General features: G+C 37.4%; 3 protein-coding genes across 3 annotated transcripts; 1 reads left to right on the top strand and 2 right to left on the bottom strand.

Moving 5' to 3' along the window:
- Positions 1-3,038: 3,038 nt before the first annotated feature.
- LOC128517162 (trace amine-associated receptor 13c-like) lies at positions 3,039-4,031 on the bottom strand. Its single transcript, XM_053490966.1, has one exon. It carries the CDS (start codon positions 4,029-4,031, stop codon positions 3,039-3,041), a length of 993 nt encoding a protein of 330 aa, XP_053346941.1.
- A 6,900-nt stretch (positions 4,032-10,931) lies between these two features.
- LOC128543434 (trace amine-associated receptor 13c-like) lies at positions 10,932-11,924 on the top strand. The gene has a single exon (XM_053513862.1). The coding sequence runs from the start codon at positions 10,932-10,934 to the stop codon at positions 11,922-11,924; it is 993 nt and encodes a 330-aa protein (XP_053369837.1).
- Positions 11,925-14,613: 2,689 nt separating this feature from the next.
- LOC128513106 (trace amine-associated receptor 13c-like) lies at positions 14,614-15,609 on the bottom strand. The gene has a single exon (XM_053486754.1). It carries the CDS (start codon positions 15,607-15,609, stop codon positions 14,614-14,616), a length of 996 nt encoding a protein of 331 aa, XP_053342729.1.
- Positions 15,610-19,705: the final 4,096 nt, after the last annotated feature.

Here is a 19,705-nt window from a genome sequence, read left to right as displayed (position 1 = left end):
AAATCTCCTCTTTGGTCTTCCTCTACACCTCCTACCTGGCAATTTCACCCTCAGCATCCTTCTACTGATATATTCACAGTTTCTCCTCTGAACATGTCCGAAACACCTCAATCTGGCCTCTCTGATTTTTTCTCCAAAATATCTAACATGGGTTATGCCTCTGATGAATTCATTCTTGATTCTATCCATCCATGTCACTCCCAAAGAGAACCTCAACATCTTCAGCTCTGCTACCCCTAGCTCTTTTCTTCAGTGCCACTGTCTCTAAGCTGTAGAGCATCATTGGCTTCACTAATATCTTGAACACCTTTCATTTCATTCTTGCTGATACTCTTTTATCACACAACACACTTGACACCTATTCCAACCTGCCTGCACATGCCTCTTCACCTCATTTCCATACTCATCGTTACCTTCTCCTCACCTCACTCTTACTTATATTTGCTACTTTCTGTTCCACAACAGTCACCTTTTCTACTCTTTGTTCTCTTTCATTTTCCTCATTCATCAACTCTTTAAAGTACTCCTTCCATTTTTCCATCTCTCTCCTTGCATCTGTCAGTACATTTCCATCTCTTTTTTTAATCACTCTAACCTGCTGCACATCCTTCCCATCTCTATCTGTCTGCCTCCCCAACCTGTACAGATCCACCTCTCCCTGCTTTCTATCTAGCATCTAAGTCCTCATATGCTCTTTGTTTGGCCTTTGCCACCTCTACCTTTACCTTATGCTGCATCTCCCTGTACTCCTGTCTACTTTCTTCAGTCCTCTCAGTGTCCCATTCTTCTTAGTTAGCCTCTTTCTCTGTATACACTCCTGTACTTTCTTGTTCCACCAAAAAGTCTCCTTGTCCACTTTGCCCTTTCCTGATGATACACCAAGTACCCTCCTTCCTGTCTCCCTGATCACATTGGCTGTAGTTGTCCAGTCAACTAAAAGCACCCCCTGACCACCCATAGCCTGTCTCAACACCTCACTGAAGACTACACAAGATTTTTTCTTTTTCAACTTCCACCACTTTTTGTGCAGTCACTAATCTCTTTTAGATTACAACATCGACACAAGATGTAGTCCACCTGAGTGCTTCTGCCTCTACTCTTATATGTCACCCTATGTTCCTGCCTCTTCTGGAAGAAAGTATTTACTACTGCCATTTCCATCCTCTTTGCAAAGTCCACCACCATCTGTCCTTCTACATTCTTGTCCTGAAGACCAAACCTGCCCTCCACATTTTCATCACCTCTGTTTCCTTCCCCAACATGTCCATTGGAGTCTACACCAATCACCACTCTCTCACCTCTGGGGATGCTCTGCATCACTTCATCTAACTCACCCCAGAATTTCTCCTTCGCTTCCAAATCACTTCCTACCTGTGGGGCATAGCCACTAACAACATTGAACTTTATCCCTTCAATTTCCAGCTTAAGATCTATCACCCTATCTGATAGTACATTCCTAACAAGCTCCTTTTTCAAAATAACTCCTACTCCATTTCTTTTCCTATCCACGCCATGGTAAAAAATGTGAACCCTGATCCTAAGCTTCTAGCCTTGCCTTCTTTCCACCTGGTCGCCTGGACACACAGTATATCCACCTTCCTTCTCTGCATCATATCAACCAACTCTTTTGCCTTTCCTGTCATAGTCCCAACATTCAAATTTCCTACTATCACTCCTGAACTCTTGCCTTTCCTTTTCTCTCTCTGCTTTCGAACATGCTTTCCTTCTCTTCTTTTTCGACCAACAGTAGCCTAAATTTCACTGGCACCCTGTAGGTCAACAGCACCGGTTGTGTATGGTCTTTTAAAAATTGCTTATGTATGTCTTGTTGATTCCAGAGGTCAGCGGAGAATGTCCAGACTTTTTTGAGCTGATAGAATAGCAACACTTACTTAAATAACATTTTATACTGGAAGATTACACCTGGTGCCACTCCTGTTAGCTAAGAATAAAAATAATAATAATTAGGTGACCGGTTAAATGGGTTTAATAAAACCAGATGGTGCCAGGCCCAGTGAGTCTTGAATTCTTAAATATAAATTGTATAATCAGAATTTGGAATGAAGTTGAAACATGAAAGTATGGATCTATCTTTTCTTGTATTGGTGGTTCAGGCAGATGGTGGTGGATATTTTCTTGTCACATGCTGGGCTCCTTCATACCAATAAAGCTTTGTTTAAATGACACACAATACCTGAGCATGTCCACCCCTTTATGGCCACAAGATAACATTAGAAAGCTAAAACTATCTCAATAAACACACTCACACTTGATAGTTTAAAATGCCAATTAGCCTATCTGCTTGTGGTAGGAAATGGGAGGAAATCAGTGTACCTTTAAGTAGATAAAGATAGATATGAAAGTAAAAACTACCTTTATTACTTTTTATAATCCCCTGATATACCAACAAGATGTTGGTCCATGATTATGTGTACAATTCCCACAGACAGAAGTTATTCTTTGATTTTGAAAGATTAGGAGTGGGCTTCAAGCCACCTTGGCCTTAACTGTATTCACAGATGTACAGCCTACTTTAAATGTTTCCCATTCAAATATTTCACTGAAGCTAAGGGTCTCATTTTCGTACCATGCTTGTAGTCTTCCATAAATGGCAATTGGTGTTATGCATCACAAGTCCTGGTTTGACTTGAACACCCCTCGGATCACACAAACATAAATGCTATTCTGCATTTAAGGCATTGAAAACAAAGTTACATGTTCAAAATCTGTTCATGTCTAACACTGAAAATTCTACATTGTTTTTCATACCTATTTAAATGGTAGCAAATGTCAGACCATGTTAACAGCTTAAAAAAAGGAGGCAAAATACTGTTTAAGTAATGTTTAAAGAAACAATTTTCCACAAACTTGTGGAGTCCAGCTCAAGTGCACAATGTCAATTAAGCTAAATAGGGACAAGGAATGTACATAACAATTATAAGTATATAATATTAGAAAATAATGCAAAATGGACACATTTTAACTAGTGGTTTGGGATGTTCAGTTGCACATCACCGAAAGAGTGAAACCAAAACCTCTTATGAAAGAATATTTATTAATGCAGAGTCTGTATGAAATATTTTCAGAGATAGAATTAATCTAACACATTTTCTAAACCACGGGTAAAACAAAGCATAAATAACCGGATTAATTGTGGAATTAAGATATGACATGATCAAAACTTTCTGAAATATTTGCAACTGCAGGTCAACAATTTCACCTAATAAACTATAAATAAAATATGGAAGTAAACATATCAAAAACACAGACACTAAAATGCCGAGGACTTTAGCTGCTTTCCTTTCAGATTTAGTCAAGTGTGAGGTGACCTTCTGTGATTTAGGCCGTGTGTGATTATTAAGCTCTCTGATAGCAGTGGCATGTTTCTTAGCAATTATAAAAACTCGAGTATACAATATGATTATGACAGAAAGTGGAAAAATAAATGAAACAACAAGATCTATTATAGAACAAACCTCATTTAGAAAGTAAAAACACTCTCCGGGACAGAGCACAGAAGTCATTAAGCCTCCATTAAAATAATAGATCGCTGTCATATATGTCAGGCATGCACACCAGTTAGAATAAACCACAGTGCACATGGTCCTTCTTGAGATTGTGTTTGTGTAGAGAAATGGGTTTGAAAGAGCCAAATATCTGTCAACAGAGATCATAGAAATATTATAGATTGATAGGTTCATGAGTAAACCACTGATAAATGAAAAAAATATGCAAAAATCTGTTCCAAAAATCCAGCATGATTCGATTATCCATATTAACATTGATGGCATCACTAACACACCAACAAGGAAATCTGACAGAGCCAGAGAGAGCACAAGTGTGTTCGTTGGTGTGTGAAGCTGCTTGAAGTGAAAAACTGAGATGATGACGAGCAGATTTCCACACACTGTAAGAAAAACCATGGCAGCTGCACACACATACAATAAGAAATAAAGTGCAGAAGATACAGATCTCTCTGGACAAAATAATTGGACACAGTGATCGGACTGGTTGAACTCTGTAAGATTCATAAATAAAGCATTTCTAGAATGTCTAAACTGTTAAAAAATTATATATCTTGCATTTGTTACTACAGTTAAGTGTAACAGAACTTATAGTGTAACAGGTTATAATAAAATGAGTGTCAAACAGCTCAGGTTTTATAGTTTAGAAATTGGTCACACCCCTCGAGGGTGACTGCATAACAACATATTTAACATAAAATGAGGGAAAAAGGGGGTAAGAAAAATTAAAGATGTTATTACACCAACAAAGATTTAACAACAATGAACAATGTTTTATGTCAAAATGTATATATCACTGATTTTACCTTTTCTTATTCCTAATACTGGCCTAACATCTGTCAAATATGTTGGGCAACTCAATCATATTAAATATACCTTTAAAACAATTATAATTTTTGTATCTGCTTTTGCTTTGGAGGTAAACCAGCTTTTTCTATGCTCCTTTAGTTAACATAACACTAAACCACTAAACATAACACTAAAATAAAACTAAACCTACAGCAAATGGCATAGGCTCATTGGCTGTGGTGTCTCATTTGAATTAAATTCCTAATCCTTGATAGGTCAGTTATGAATATGATTGACTATTGGCCCAATAACATCACCTATATTTAGAGTGCTGCATAACAGTTAGAGGGTTTGCCTGAAGAAAAATTATTTTAGTTCAGTTTCTCAATCATTTAACTCTCAAGGCTTTTACCTGCACTGAAAAAAATAAATCTGAAATGTTGTAAATGTAGCATTATTAAATCTGTGTAATCAATAATTAATAATCAAGTTTGTATGTTTACATAAATGTATCTAAGTTAGAAATTAATCTGCATTTGTTAAGCACACAAGACAATGTGCATTTTTTTCCTTAACATATTTTTTTTATGTAATCCCTGACGATATGTTTAAGTGAACACACACAACAAGCAATAATCTTGTTCATTTTACTCTGTTTAAATAAAACCTCCCCATGGAAAAAGCATGGGAAACCCCATATCAAATTAAAAGTTTACCCAAGCCTCATTGCAATAGGAAACAACTCTTCGCATTCTGTTCACCTCGTGTGCAAAAAGTTTTAACAAGCAGAAGATGACCTGTGGATTCAGGACCAAGTGCAATTTGAAGGAACTGTGGATGTTCAGGAGTGTATGAACATAATAAAAAGTGTTATTTCATGTTTTGTGCTGGATGAGGTTGCATTTCAAAGTAAAAAATTGCATAACTATCATTTTACCTATAATATATAAGAAATGCCTAGTTGCTAACTAGATAATGTGAGTATATGTAACTTTAAAATGAGACTAGGACATTTAATAAAACAAAGTAGGCCCCACTCCAAGTAATATGAAAACTTAAAAAACATAGTTACATTTCAATTAAAAATAAATATTTGAAACTCTTAAAGTTAAGTAGATCATGGTTACCAGGAACCCCATCAGAATTACTTGTCCCTGACTATACATCCATGACCCCTATGTCTAGTGAAAAAAAAATCATGCAGTAGTTAGCATATTGACAATATAGAAACCCGCACTCAAGAGAACATTTCCCAGAGAGTTTTTGAGAGAGAAAGTGCACTGAAGGCAAGTTGAATCAAACATATGGCTGGAACCCTAATCAACTACAACACCGCCTACCCGCCCCCCTTTAAAAGAAACGCTTGTACATATCCATTGCTGAAGCATTGAAGTGGGGATACTCTATATGTGCTCATTCATATTACATTGCCTCACAAGGTTTTATTTTTCAGAAAAAAAGGATGGGGTCTTAGGCCTTCCTATATTGATTATTAGGGCTTAACCAAGTCATCATAAAATAAACTCTTTTGTTGAAAATCTGTTTAGTGTTTACTACTTGTTAAGCATCATGTATTTTTAAGAGGGAAAACTGCTTTCATGCCACGATGGCCCCAGTGAACACTGTCTTAAAGACGTCCATGACAAATGGTTTTGAGGTTTTCAGCACCAGTGGTCTTTGCTACAACTCTTTTGAAATTCCTAGATCCCTTAAAATCATTTGCCATGGATGTCTTTAAGACAAGGGTGGATGTAGTCATCTCATAGAGGCTTGGAAAAAAATCCCAACTTTCATCCAAAGGCATTCTTTTTTAAATGTTCCAAATGGAGATAAATTGGCATCAGGGAGCTGCTGAGGATTAAACTGGCATTGGCAGGTTAGCTACTTTGGTAGGACTGTCCCACCCCTTTGAGATACACAGTGTGGGCACAGTGTTTTGATCTATGGTTGCTTTTGTTGGTCAGGTCTAGATTTAGCACTGATACAGATGGTACTCAACCAGAATAACAGTTTTACCACCGTGTCTCTCATGACAACAGCATTAGAGGTGTTTTATTTGCCTTACGTTAAGTAGTGAAATAACTATAGACTTGGTTCATTCACACAAGAATTAATGAGCCATAGCTCATTTAGAGGTGGGTGTAGTAGGAGATAAATTCATGTGAAACATTGTAATCAAACAAATTCATCATAATTAATCATATTCATCAATTCATCATAAATCATCGTAATTGAAAAAAAAGTTACAGTACAAATTCAGTATTTTAATTTAATGTAGGTGTTTCTTATTTGCATCAAATGTAAGCAAAGTAAATGTTAAGTGAGCCTTTAGATTTAATCATGTGTAACACTAGCATAGCCCGAAAACAGACTTTGGTATGGAAAAAGTAGGTTCTACATTTATTGTCAGAATAATGTACAAAAATTATATAATAAAACTATATAAGCTACATAATCTTTTTAAGTCTCAACTTTTAATTAAGTGCACTTACAATTGGAGAAATGTTATAATTTTGTAAAATAATGATAGGAAACGGTATGCTATTCTGTATTGGCTTTGCTAAATTTAAGAGCAGCAAATTAAATAAAATCTTTTTTGAAATTGAACTGAAAATCTATCCTGTTTACTTGCCTCACAGACATCAAAAATATATTTGTATAAAAAGCATATGACTTTTACATAAATTAATGAAAAACAAACTATAGATAATGTAGTTTGAATCAAACATAAATATAAGCACATCCACTGCTAAATAACAATATTAACTAGTTTTACATTTTAATACTACTGGATTTTTAAGAGAACGCACATATCATCTGAGAAGAACAGGCAAAATCCATCACCAAACAATTCAAACTCCAACACAGAGGTTCATTATTAGGTCTACCATTAAGCTCGTTCACAGTGTACAATTTTGTGAGTTGGTGTTAGTGAGCACTCTGATGGAGAAGATATTAGGATTAGAGGAGCGCATCCAGACTTTAGAGATCACAAGAGCAGTGGTATTTCTGCAGCGGAAAGTCTGGGTGCCGCAGGCGGAGAAAGCCAGTCCCCGACTCCGGCACTAGCGCCCTCACAGCAAGGTGAGTGGTTGATGACAGTGTATCCTGGGAGCCAGAGCACTGGACATATAAGATAATTTTAGGGCTCTAGAGCAGCATAGGTTCTCTAAGATAGTGGTACATGTTGGAGCTGACCATATACGCCTTCGTCAATCTGAGGTTAGTAAGAGTAACTTTACAGAGATGTTTAAATAATATATATATATATATATATATATATATATATATTGTTTTGAGGGGTCTGCAGCAACATCACCAGTCTCTTTATATCTTTTTTCTTATCCTCTGTACTTGATGCTGAGACACACTAAGGGTGTCTGCCACGTCATCAGTGGATCTGGTCTTCAGCCTCTTGATAATCAACACAGTAGTCCAAGAGTGAATCTTAGGCATCTTGTCTGAGGTCTAGTTGTTACATTATTACAAAAACTGTTGGGATTAAAATGAGCCATTTCTTTAAAAAAATAATAATAATAAATATTTGGTGGGGAATGTGAATTATTTCAGGTGGGGGATGTTTTCTTGGCACACTTTAGGCCCCTTAGTGCCAATTGGGCATTGTTTAAATGCCACAGGCTACCTGAGCATTGTTTCTGACCATGTCCATCCCTTTATGACCACCATGTACCCATCCTCTGATGGCTAATTCCAGCAGGATAATGCACCATGTCACAAAGCTCAAATAATTTCAAATTAGTTTCTTGAACATGACAATGAGTTCACTGTACTAAAATGGCCCCCACAGTCACCAGATCTCAACCTTCGTGCCCTGGATGTGCATCCCACAAATCTCCATCAACTGCAAGATGCTATCCTATCAATATGGGCCAAAATTTCTAAAGAATGCTTTCAGCACTTTGTTGAATCAATGCACGTAAAATTAAGGCAGTTTTGAAGGCGAAAGGGGGTCAAACACCGTATTAGTATGGTGTTCCTTATAATCTTTTAGGTAAGTATATATACTGTACATACCACAGTTTTGTAATTACTGCTCTTGACATGTTATAGTGGAACCTTGTATTACGAGCATAATTCATTCCTGAAGCGGGCTTGTATTCCAAAACACTTATAAAACAAATAGAATTTTCCCATAAGAAATAGACAGAAAAACTGTTGGCTAAGTTGTGATCATGTCAAAACAAAAAATTGCATCATACTCGGTACTCATAAACCAAGACGTTGTTCGTTTTTTCAAGTCATAATTTTATTAAAAATCCTTGCTTGTCTTGTGAAACACTCGCAAATTGTGTTATTCGCAATCTGAGGTTTTACTATATTACAGTACATAATTAAAAAAGGAAGAGTAAATGCCTAGTTTCTAATATTTTCATTCTGAAATATGAAAAGGGTTGGGATGCTAAGTAATATGTCGTCTTTGCACATTCATAAATCTACAATGCTGTACACAAACAAACAGTCTGATGTTTGATGGGGCATTTTAAAGGCAAATGCAGGTAGTAAAGGAGTGACACATTACATTTGTCTGCATTAAAAGTATAGATTTGATCAATTAGTAAAAAGGTAGAAAAAACATTGTATCAGCATCAGTATGGAGGCAATGCTTAAGTATACATTAACACATCAAAAATAGAATAGTGTTGTGGTGATATTTCAGGTCATGAACTGTAAAAATTACCCAATCAAATGAACCTAAGTTTATTTGGCAAATATTAAGCATGAATCATACTATCGGAAAGTATAATCGCTGAGCATTTAGCAAGTCTGGCATAAGCAATAGTAAAAATATTGAAGAGAAGCTTGGGAACAGTTGGAAGAGAAGTTGGGATCTATGGTTCCACTCTGGTTTCACTGCAACCATTGTTTGCTAAAAAATTTATTGGTTACAGTAAACCAGTAAATTTCTTAGTCATCACAGAATGATACTTATTCACACTTTGATTTGAGCATTCTAAACCAAGAAACATTGCCAACATTTTGTCAAAGAAACATTTACTGCACATTACCATTGATTAATGTCTATGCATCACTCAGGGACTACAACATAACCTAGACCTGTTGGACAAAACCTTTCATGTACCAGAAAAGGATAAAATCTAAAGGAAATTCACCATCACAACAATAACTCAACCAAAATAGTAATGTGTGAAGAATATAGTTTTTTAGGATGCTGGGAAGCCAGGCAGATTGTTTTCTTTGCTGTTGCTATGAGTTATAAGGGTTAAACACTACAGGCTTTTTCTGTGGCCCTGCTGAACAACATGCCATGACAATCCTTTAAAAAAGTGTGCCCAGTACAAAAATATGACTGATATTGAGCAAAATCTCTTATACATACTGTATGTTTTTAGGAATTTAAGTAGAGTCATTTAGCGGTTAGCAGATAACCAGAAGCAGCTAGCTATCCTTAATTTGGTCTGTTAAGTCATTGTATGGTTAATAGGCGAATAAATAAGCGTAATCTTCAGGCTACAGGTTTGTGTAAGAAAAAAGATGCTGAATATGAATGTTTTTGTTGGGGTTGCTGGAGTAAATGTAATTTTAAACAAAAAAAGCAACCCTGGGGTAAAGTGCCACAAACATCACATATATTTTGGCACAAGGTTGTAGTGTGTATTACATAAAGAAACAGATCCAGTCCATGATATTATAATAACTAGCTTTTGTACATGGGGCTGGTAGTTTTTTTTTTCCAGGGTGGTGTTGTGGTGTTGTGTGGTGTTCTGTCATTACTCTTCTGACCTTTCGGCCCTGTGACTTGGCAGTGCAAATGGGGGGTGTATTTGGCAATGGAAGCCTGATCAAGCACTGATTTTTGAAGTGATCCTAAGAAGGGTAGATGGTCAAAGCTGCAAAACTGATAAGAGATGTCAGAGTGTGCTTGAAAGAAAGAGCCAAGCCCAGAGTGAAGTATATAATTCTATGTGCATTTGTGCTGTCAATGAATGCAAAAAAAGTTTAATTTAATTAAAAAAAATACACTGCTCCAGAAGTGTACTACTCCACTGTATCATGACTGACCATGTGCTCTGACCCCAGCTTCTTAACTGGGATATTGTAAAGAAAGATTAACTGGGCTGTAAGGTATATGTGACAAAAAAAAGTTCATATACTGTACACATGAATTAATATTACTTTTTTACAGACCACTTAGTTACCTTGAATGGTAAATCAGCTAATTCTACACTAGAATTTGTTCTACACTAGTTGCATGGTTTTTGGAAGGAGATTGCTGTTTAAGAGAACACCAGAGGCATCATATGTCTTAAAAGGATGGTTTGCACTTATACAATACAATAATTTGCCAGTTTGGTATACAGACATTTTTTAACCAATAATTCATATTAGAAATCTTTCTACGCATATGCAAAATTTTGTTATATCTATTTAATAAGTATTTGATTTTCTTTTTCTCTTCAACTGTCAATTAAGCCTTGGAGGTGTGGTCAAAAATTAAGCTATAAAAATATCAGAGCTGACCTCTACTATTATATATAGTATTATGAATTTATGCTGTTACTGTTTTTAAAGGGGGCAATAAGTAAAATGTGTGTTTTTTAAATATGCAAGATCTTGACTTTTTAATATGCTGTATTCATGAATCTTATAGAATATAACCAGTCTGATCGGTGTGAGCATTTCTCCTGTCCAGAGAGATCTGTATCTCCTGTAGTTTATATCTTACTGTATGTTTGTTCAGCTGCTGCGGTTCTGACAACAGTGTGTGGAAATATGCTTATCATTATTTCTGTTCTTCACTTTAAGCAACTTCACACATCTACAAACACACTTGTACTCTCCCTGGCTGTATCAGATTTCCTCATTGGTGCTTTAGTTATGCTACCAGAGTTATTCTGGGCAATTGAGTCATGTTGGATTTTTGGAAGAAGTTTCTGCACCATCTTTTGGTTAATTGGTGGTTTTATTGTAGGCGTATCTGTCTATAATGTTGCTCTGATTTCTGTAGATCGGTATTTGGCTCTCTCAAGCCCATTTTTTTACACAAACAAAATATCTATATGGGTAATGTGCACTGTGGTTTGTTCTACCTGGTGTGTGACTCTGGGGTATAGCATAACCTTCTGTTATTTCACTAAGAGCTTCTCGAATTTTTTACTGTGTCCTGGAGAGTGTATGCTCTTTCTAAGCAAGGTTTGGTCTCTAATAGACCTTGTATATCTATTTCTTTTTCCATTTTCTGTCATAATCATATTTTATACTCTAGTTTTTGTGATTGCTAAGAAACATGCCACTGCTATCAGAGAGCTGAATAATCACACACAGACTAAAACACGGAAAATCACCTCACAGTCAATGAAATCTGAGAGAAAAGCAGCTAAAGTCCTCGGCATTTTAGTCTCTGTGTTTCTGGCCTGTGTGCTTCCATATTTTATTTATAGTTTATCAGGCAATCTTATTGAACTACAGGCAGAAACTGCTCATAAACTTATGATTTTGGTTTATCTTAACTCTGCCATTAATCCATTTATTTATGCTCTTTTTTACCCATGGTTTAGAAGGTGCATTAAATTAATTATAACTCTGCAAATATTCCAAGCAGATTCTTCATTAATCAGTGTTCTTTCATGAAAAGGCCTTTGACACTCCCTTAATGGTTTGCTCAATTATGGCCATGTAGCAATATTTTAAGGTTCATTGTGAAGAATAGATTTATGTGCTTAAATCTCAGCAGGGATCTGTATCCACGGAAGCATGACTTTATTTAAAATGTTCCCACAATTCACCCTACTGTGCTTGAGGCCTGCTGTAAATTTCAAATGTTTTACATCTTCATAAACTACAAGTCCCAATTTGACTTTAAGGATATTCTTAACTTTAACATAAACAAAATACAGCTAAAAAATAATGTACATTGCCTTGTTTAAACAGGTTTGTGTGTGGGTTTTTTTATATAATGTTCAATCAATACATCAAAAATTAACATTTTTTCAGTTTAAAAACTTTTTTTTTTTTTTTTTTTACATGTAATCCCTGCTCTTTACATGTTATGGCATAATTTAGGAGGGAATGGAAATGCATGTTTTCTAATATATATATATATATATATATATATATATATATATATATATATATATATATATATATATAATCATTATATAGAGGTCAATATAAGTGTACACACACCCAGGTTTAATAAGACATTTTAAATGCCATATGGGAATAGTGGGTGAAGGCCTAATCCCATTTGTCTGCATTAAAAGTATTATTAATTAGTGAAAAAGGAACATCATGTTAGCATCACTATGAAGGCATTGCTTAAGCATGTGTTGACACACAAAAGTGGGTGTTGTGGGTGCTGGAATAGTTATGTGGAAACAGTTTAGGTCATGAACTGTGAAAAATACACTTTATCAAAAGAAAGTAGTTTATTCAGTAAAGATTTAACAGGAATCTTCCTTTAGGACATGGGATGTTAAAGTATAAAGCCTGAGCACCGAAATTCACAATCACAAAAATAACTCACCCAAAATAGTAATGTGTAATAAATAAAGTTATTTAGATATTTTTCTCTGCTGTTGCTATGAGTTACTAAACACTACAAGCTTTCTCAGAGGCTTTCCATGGGGCCTGCTAAACTTGGACAGAAGGCCTGTGCAATATAACTGGATAAAAACACAACTGAAATCTCTTATTAGCCATTTTGGTTTATTGTTAGTTATAGTTGATCAGCACTTGATGAGCACGTCCCTGCACATGCACCACAAATGTCCACAGTGGACATTAATAATAAAAAATATTCAGTATCTCAGCAAGATATTAAAATATTTCAATAAGACTGTGGAAGTTTTTGTCATTAGTGTAGTAGATGAAGAATCTTTTATTGTTTGTTTTATTATACTTTAGAGAGAGTACTCTGTTACATTTATCCAAATCAGGTTTGTGAATCCCAGCTGGAACGATATGCAAATTGCATGAGTTCCAGTGTGTATGGGAGGGCATAACTTCATTATGGTGGATGCAATGGGAAGATGATCCTTGAGACAGGACAGTGATGGTTTCTTTGTTATGGGGATGATGTTTGTGGCCTTGAGCAAGTTTGGGGAATATTAAAAATGTCCCTAAACATCTGCCATCTTGTCTTTATAGTAATATAAAATTTAAAATATGGCTATATTTGAGCAAAATCTCTTGTATATATGTTTCAAAAAGTTGAAGGCTTGTCTAGCTTTTAGCAGCTAACCAAAAACAGATAACCTCCCTTTTTTGTGTGGATATGAGAAGGTTAGCCATCCACAATTTGCTCTGTTTAGTCTTATAAGGCCACTAATTAAGCTTATTTTCCAGCCTAGACCTTAGTAAGAGCTATAAAATGGTAAATATGTTTTTTTTTCCTTTCTTTTTTTTGGTGGAGGTTAAGTAAACATCATTTTAAATAACAAAAGCAGCTCTCAGGGTAAAGGCCACAAACATCACATATATTTCAACATAGTGTGCAAAAAAAAAAAAAAAAAAGAGAGATCTGGTCAATTAAACATGACTATGATAACAAGCCTTTGTGCATGGGGCTGAAAGTGATTTTGTCCAGGGTAAGAAGGGTGTGGTACTATACACCAGACAAAAGCTTGTCATACCGAAGTGTAATACAGCATTTTCAATAAGAAATTCATAGCCATTAAGTGGGTATACCTGGCCATCACCTGTAGGAATGCGCTTTAAGGGCTTTCTGTACTGTCATTACTTTTCTGACCTTTAAGCCCTGTGACTTAGAGGGGCAAATGGCAAGGGTTTGAAGGTGTGTATGTGGCAGTGAGGGCCTGAATATGCACTGGTCTGTGAACTGAACATGAGACAGGTAGTTGGTCAAAGCTGGAAAACTAATAAGAGGCATTAGAGTGTGCGAGTGTGCTTGAGAGACAGAGCCAAGCCCATATTAAATTATATAAGTCAATGTGCATTTTTGCTTGTAATGAATGCACCAACAACAAAAAAATCAAAATAAAGATTTTGACTGCTCCAGAAGTGTGCTGCTGAAAAGATCTATTTTAAATCTAATTTGTCTGCATATTGTCTGAAAACATGTTTTACACCGTACAAAGCAGTTAACATGGCCAATGTAACAAATGTGCTTAAACCTAAATTATTACCTTTTGTTTAGTGTGTAATATAAAAAAAATGTTTCCTTCCAGTTTAAAAAAAAAAAAAAAATTTTTTTAAATGTCCAAAAGCCTTTCAACTTTTGGACCACCTTGTGTATAGATGGATAGATGGATAGATAGATGGCATATCACATTTTTCACAGAAGTGTGAAAAAGCATTTTCATGAAAGAACATTAATTAAGGCAGAATCTGTTTGGAATATTTTTAGAGTTAAAATTAATTTAATGCACCTCCTAAACCACGGGTAAAATAGAGCATAAATAATTGGATTAATTGTGGAATTAAGATAAAGCATGATCAAAACTTTTTGAAATGTTTCTACCTTTACTTCAATAACATTGCCTAATAATAAACTATATATAAAATATGGAAGTAAACACAACAGAAACACAGACACTAAAATTCCAAGGACTTTAGCAGCTTTTCTCTCAGATTTCATCGAGTGTGAGGTGATTTTCTGTGTTTTAGGTCGTGTGTGATTATTAACCTCTCTGATAGCAGTGGCATGTTTCTTAGCAATCACAAAAACTCGGGTATACAATATGATTATCACAGAAAGTGGAAATATAAATGATACAACAAGATCAATTATAGAACAAGCCTCATTCAGAAAGTAAACACACTCTCCAGGGCACATTGCAAAACTCATGAAACCTCCATTAAAATAATAGATTGCTGTGATATAAGTCAGACACAAACAGCAGTTAGAGTAAATTACAGTGCATGTAGCTCTTCTAGTGATTTTGTTTGTGTAGAGAAATGGGTTTGAGAGAGCCAAATACCGATCTATGGCGATCAGAGCGATGTTATAGAAGGATTGGTCCATGAGAAAACCACTAATCAATGAAAAACTGATGCAGAAATTTCTTCCAAAAATCCAGCATGACTCAATTGCCCAGATTAACTCTGGTAGCATCACTAAAGCACCAACGAGGAAATCCGACACAGCCAGAGAGAGCACAAGTGTGTTGCTTGGTGTGTGGAGCTGCTTAAAGTGGAGAACTGAAATGATGACGAGCAGATTTCCACAAACTGTTAGCAGAACCACAGCAGCTGAACACATGTACAGTAAGATATAACCTGCAGGAGATACAGATCTCTCTGGACAGGAGAACTGCTCACAGAGATCAGACTGGTTAAACTCCATCAAGGTCATGAATTAAGCATTTCTTTAATTTAAAGGGTTCAAAGTAGTACCTTAAACAGTATATTGGCTGGTACAGCTGTAAACTACTGTATAAGAAAACCACAATTTAATGACTTAAGTTTTAAACAGCTCTAGTGCTTTTATAGTTTATGCATTGATCATGTCTTCTGAGTTTGAGTGACTGCCTAATAAATATGATGTCATGCATTGTTTACTAGGCATAGTAGGTACTGTTTAGAGAATTCAACATGATATTAAGCAATTTGTTTATAACACAATATTAGACAGGTGGTTTTAATGGTATGTCTGTTCAGTATGTATGTGTGTAATTGAAAGGGCATCCAGAGTTCTAAGTAACCAAAATAACATGTTTTTTGCATATCTCTCACACTTAAATGATTGAGATCATTAAATAAATTTTAGTATCACATAAATTATTATACCAATTCAATACATAATGCAGTTTTTACTGTAAATAATAATTTTATTTAGTAAGCAGGGGAAACACCAGTGGTGGCGGAGCATAAACACCGACCTCCTAGGGGTGCCAGGGAGAACACTTCATTCTCGAAAGGAATTCTACATGCGTCTACCCGTTGGGGGGCCACCCCTATGGTCCTGGGCGCATGAGCCTCAGGACTTCTTTGTGAAAAAGACATTATGCCGGTCTGACCTTTTTGTGGTGGATTACGAAGCGCGGCGTGCCACACCCCAATCTTTACGAGGGGGGGCCATGCTCAAAAACACTCTCCTTGTGTGTTTCTCACCTCGCAAGAGGCAGACCTGGTTGAGACTCGGTGGCTGACAGTCCCGACTCTTGAGCACGGCGGGGAAGGAATTTCCCGAAGGTTTGTTCACATAACTTTGCCTCACAAACCTAGTGGCGACCGAGTTAACGATGTCACCAAACAGGCCGGAAGGTGAGATAGGTGCATCAAGGAGGAATGCACGATCCTTATCCTTGATGCCCATGAGATTCAGCCACAAGTGCCTCTCCACGGAGCCCATCGCAGCCATAAAACGGCCGATAGCACGAGCCATCTGCTTTGTTGCACGAAGAGACAAGTCTGTGGCCCGGCGTAATTCCACAACGCCCTATCTTCAGGAGTCCTGCCAGTGCTCAAGTCTCTCAGCAGGTCAGCCTGGTAGGCCTGCAAAACCGTCATGGTGTGCAATGAAGCACCAACCTGACCTGCTGCCTAAAAATCTATTCCCTCCAGAGAAGATGAAAGTCTACCCAGCTTAAAAGGAAGTGTTAGCTTTTTAGGAAGGATGATGTCTGCTTCCTGTTTAGGCTCGGGGTTTTTTTCGGGGAAAACCAGTTTCCACAGAATGTTAGGTGTTCGCTCACCTACTGCCACGTTTCAAGATGCCGAACATTTAATATCCCCTATCTAGCAGAAGTGTCAAAACTTCTGCCCCTTTCGAAGAAACTGGCAGCATGGAAGCTACTGCCAGGCATATCTTCTTGGATACGAAGGACTGTAGAGAGAGGTTACAGTATTCAGTTTGGACATTGTCCTCCGTGTTTTAACGGGGTGGTCTCCACTTTTGTAAAACCGGAAAAGGCGCATCGTTTCACTCAGAAATTGCAGACTTTGCTGGAAAAAGGGGCCATAGAACATGTTTTCCTGCCAGACAGAAAGCCAGGCTACTACAGTCGGTATTTCTTGGTTCCCAAAAAAGACCGGGAGGTGCGTCCAATTTTAGATCTTCCGGGGTTGAACCACTATCTCAGAAAATACAGGTTTAAAATGTTGACTTTCAAAATGATTGTTTCTTAAATCCAACTAGAGAATTGGTTTGTTACAATTGACATAAAGGACGCATTTTTTCATATAAAAATTTTGCCACAACACAGGAAGTTCCTGAGGTTCGCTTTCGGGGGCGAAGCTTACCAGTATCAGGTCAATTCATTTGGTCACCCTGCACATATACAAAATACATGGATGCAGTCCTGGCTCCTTTGCGACTCCAGGGCATCCGTATTTTAAATTCCATACATGACTGGCTGATTCTGGCTCAGTCTCAGGAGCTAGCGCTTCGTCCTAGCTTATCTCGATTTTTTAGGATTGAGACTCAACGCCACGAAAAGTTCTCTTTTCTGCTCAGAAGACATCATATTTGGGCGTCACATGGGATTCAATCGCAATGCGGGCACAGCTGTCTCCAGCGTGTTGAATCCTTTCTGAACACTAGAACACGCTGCGCCAGTGTCACCTACTTTTAACGCGGTTCACCGGTCATTTGACCACCTATTGTTTTGAATGGGAAGCTGTCGCTGACACACAATGATTGCTAGATGGCGCTTTCACCCAAAGCAAATAGTTTAGCTCCAAAATAAACTTGCACTTGGGCAATGCGCCATTTATTCCCACGTTCAAAATTAGATGTATTTTTTTTATACTCAACTGAGAAAACCTACTACAGAGTTTCTAAGGGAAGTCACTAAGTCTCTTTTCTAAGATAAATAATTTTATAACGTTTTGAGAAAATTCATTAGTTCATTCATTTTATTTAAAGCTTCTGTACTGTCAGATGTTTTTTTTTTGGTGTGACAGTGCTTTAGATGGAGCAAATCTATTCTAAAACAATGTAATGACCTCTCCTGAGGGTGTAAAGCTTTATTATTAGGTTTGAATAAATCAGATCTACCCCAGCAGATAATCAACGATGCTATGTCATAAACGAAGCAAACGATTATGCCTCATTTCATTCAGTGTTGCTAGGCAACGGACCACGCACCTATTCAGGAATATGGAAATGTGGAAGTGATGTGTGGCCACTCAAATTCAAATTCAAATTCAAATTTTATTTCTCACATACACAATCATACAGAGTACAATATGCAGTGAAATGATTTTGTGCAACCACAGAGTCGCGACGGCAGCCGCCTAAACAGCGCCATCATAGAAGATAAGAAATAGATACATTAGGATACGAGGGTAAAAAATCCCCTCCCAGACTGTCCTTCGAAAAGGGCAGTGTGCGATCAGGGGTACAAAAATACCTCAGCAACAAGCACATAAAAACATGTAAACACAAGACATAAACATTGCAACGATTAGGGTACAGGGGATAGGAAATGTCCAATGTAGGCAAACAGCTCCAGTCCCTGCAGCTAGAGAGCGCTGGTCCCGATTCCGCCTGCCCACACTGAAGGGAATAAGCACACGAAGGCGTTGGATATGGGGAAGGTAGAGTGTCTATCTGTAGCTGTTATGTGTGTGCGTGAGTGCGTGCGTATCAGTTTGTAGGCCTGTAACATCCCGTAATAGTCTGCGCCAGGTGTCCTTGAAGGGGGGGGAGTAAGATTCCAGAGCGTCTCGTTATCTTGGTCTTCGGGGAGTTAGTTATGTCTCCAGCCACGGCCTTGAAATGCAGTAGCTGGAAAGAAAAGGGGCAGCCGAAAAGAAAATCATATTTCCAGGTTTCGGTCAATATCTGCCAATTTCACAGATATTTAATGTCCATCACTGGTCTTCAGGTCTGTCCAAATCACGTTGCATAGCTGCTAGTCTCACCAAGATGTTATCCAATTTGCGGTCCAAAACCACAGTCTGATTACTGACAGCTCTCGTCACCACTATTTCCCAGCCAGCCAGTCTCTTGGGGTTGAGACTGACTGCTTTTAATATTTTTCGATATCCAAGTATCCCACCTAATCCAATCAGCAGAATCCCAGTTATCAGAGTTCCGAATAGGTAGATATCTTCAACGTCCTCCAGAGACAGTGCGGCCAGGCACACAATGCGCCACTTCTCCCAACCGTCCATCGTGTATCCAGCAGCAAACGTCCCAGCAGGACAAGTAGGTTCCCCAGAACCCACACTTCTCGTCGAGAAGATCGTGTCAATTGCATTCAGAGACCACTTGATCAAATCCATATTCCTTTTTATTTTCAAGAGCAAGGCGAGGAGAGTCTCTGAATAGTATTCACAAGACAGACAAGAGAAGCAAGCGGGGAGAGATAAGGGAGGGAGAGCAGATGCGACCGCCTTCGTCAAGAGCCAAGAGGGAAGAGGGCAGGTGAGTTCAATGAGAACTAAACTAAAGATTTTGGTAACTACACTGGGTGTAACATCAGTATTGTGACACTGAACAG

Source organism: Clarias gariepinus, chromosome 2, assembly GCF_024256425.1.
Source record: "Clarias gariepinus isolate MV-2021 ecotype Netherlands chromosome 2, CGAR_prim_01v2, whole genome shotgun sequence".
Lineage (NCBI taxonomy): Eukaryota > Metazoa > Chordata > Actinopteri > Siluriformes > Clariidae > Clarias > Clarias gariepinus.
The sequence above is the reverse complement of the archived record's forward strand: the minus strand, read 5'-3'. Positions and strand labels throughout refer to the sequence as shown.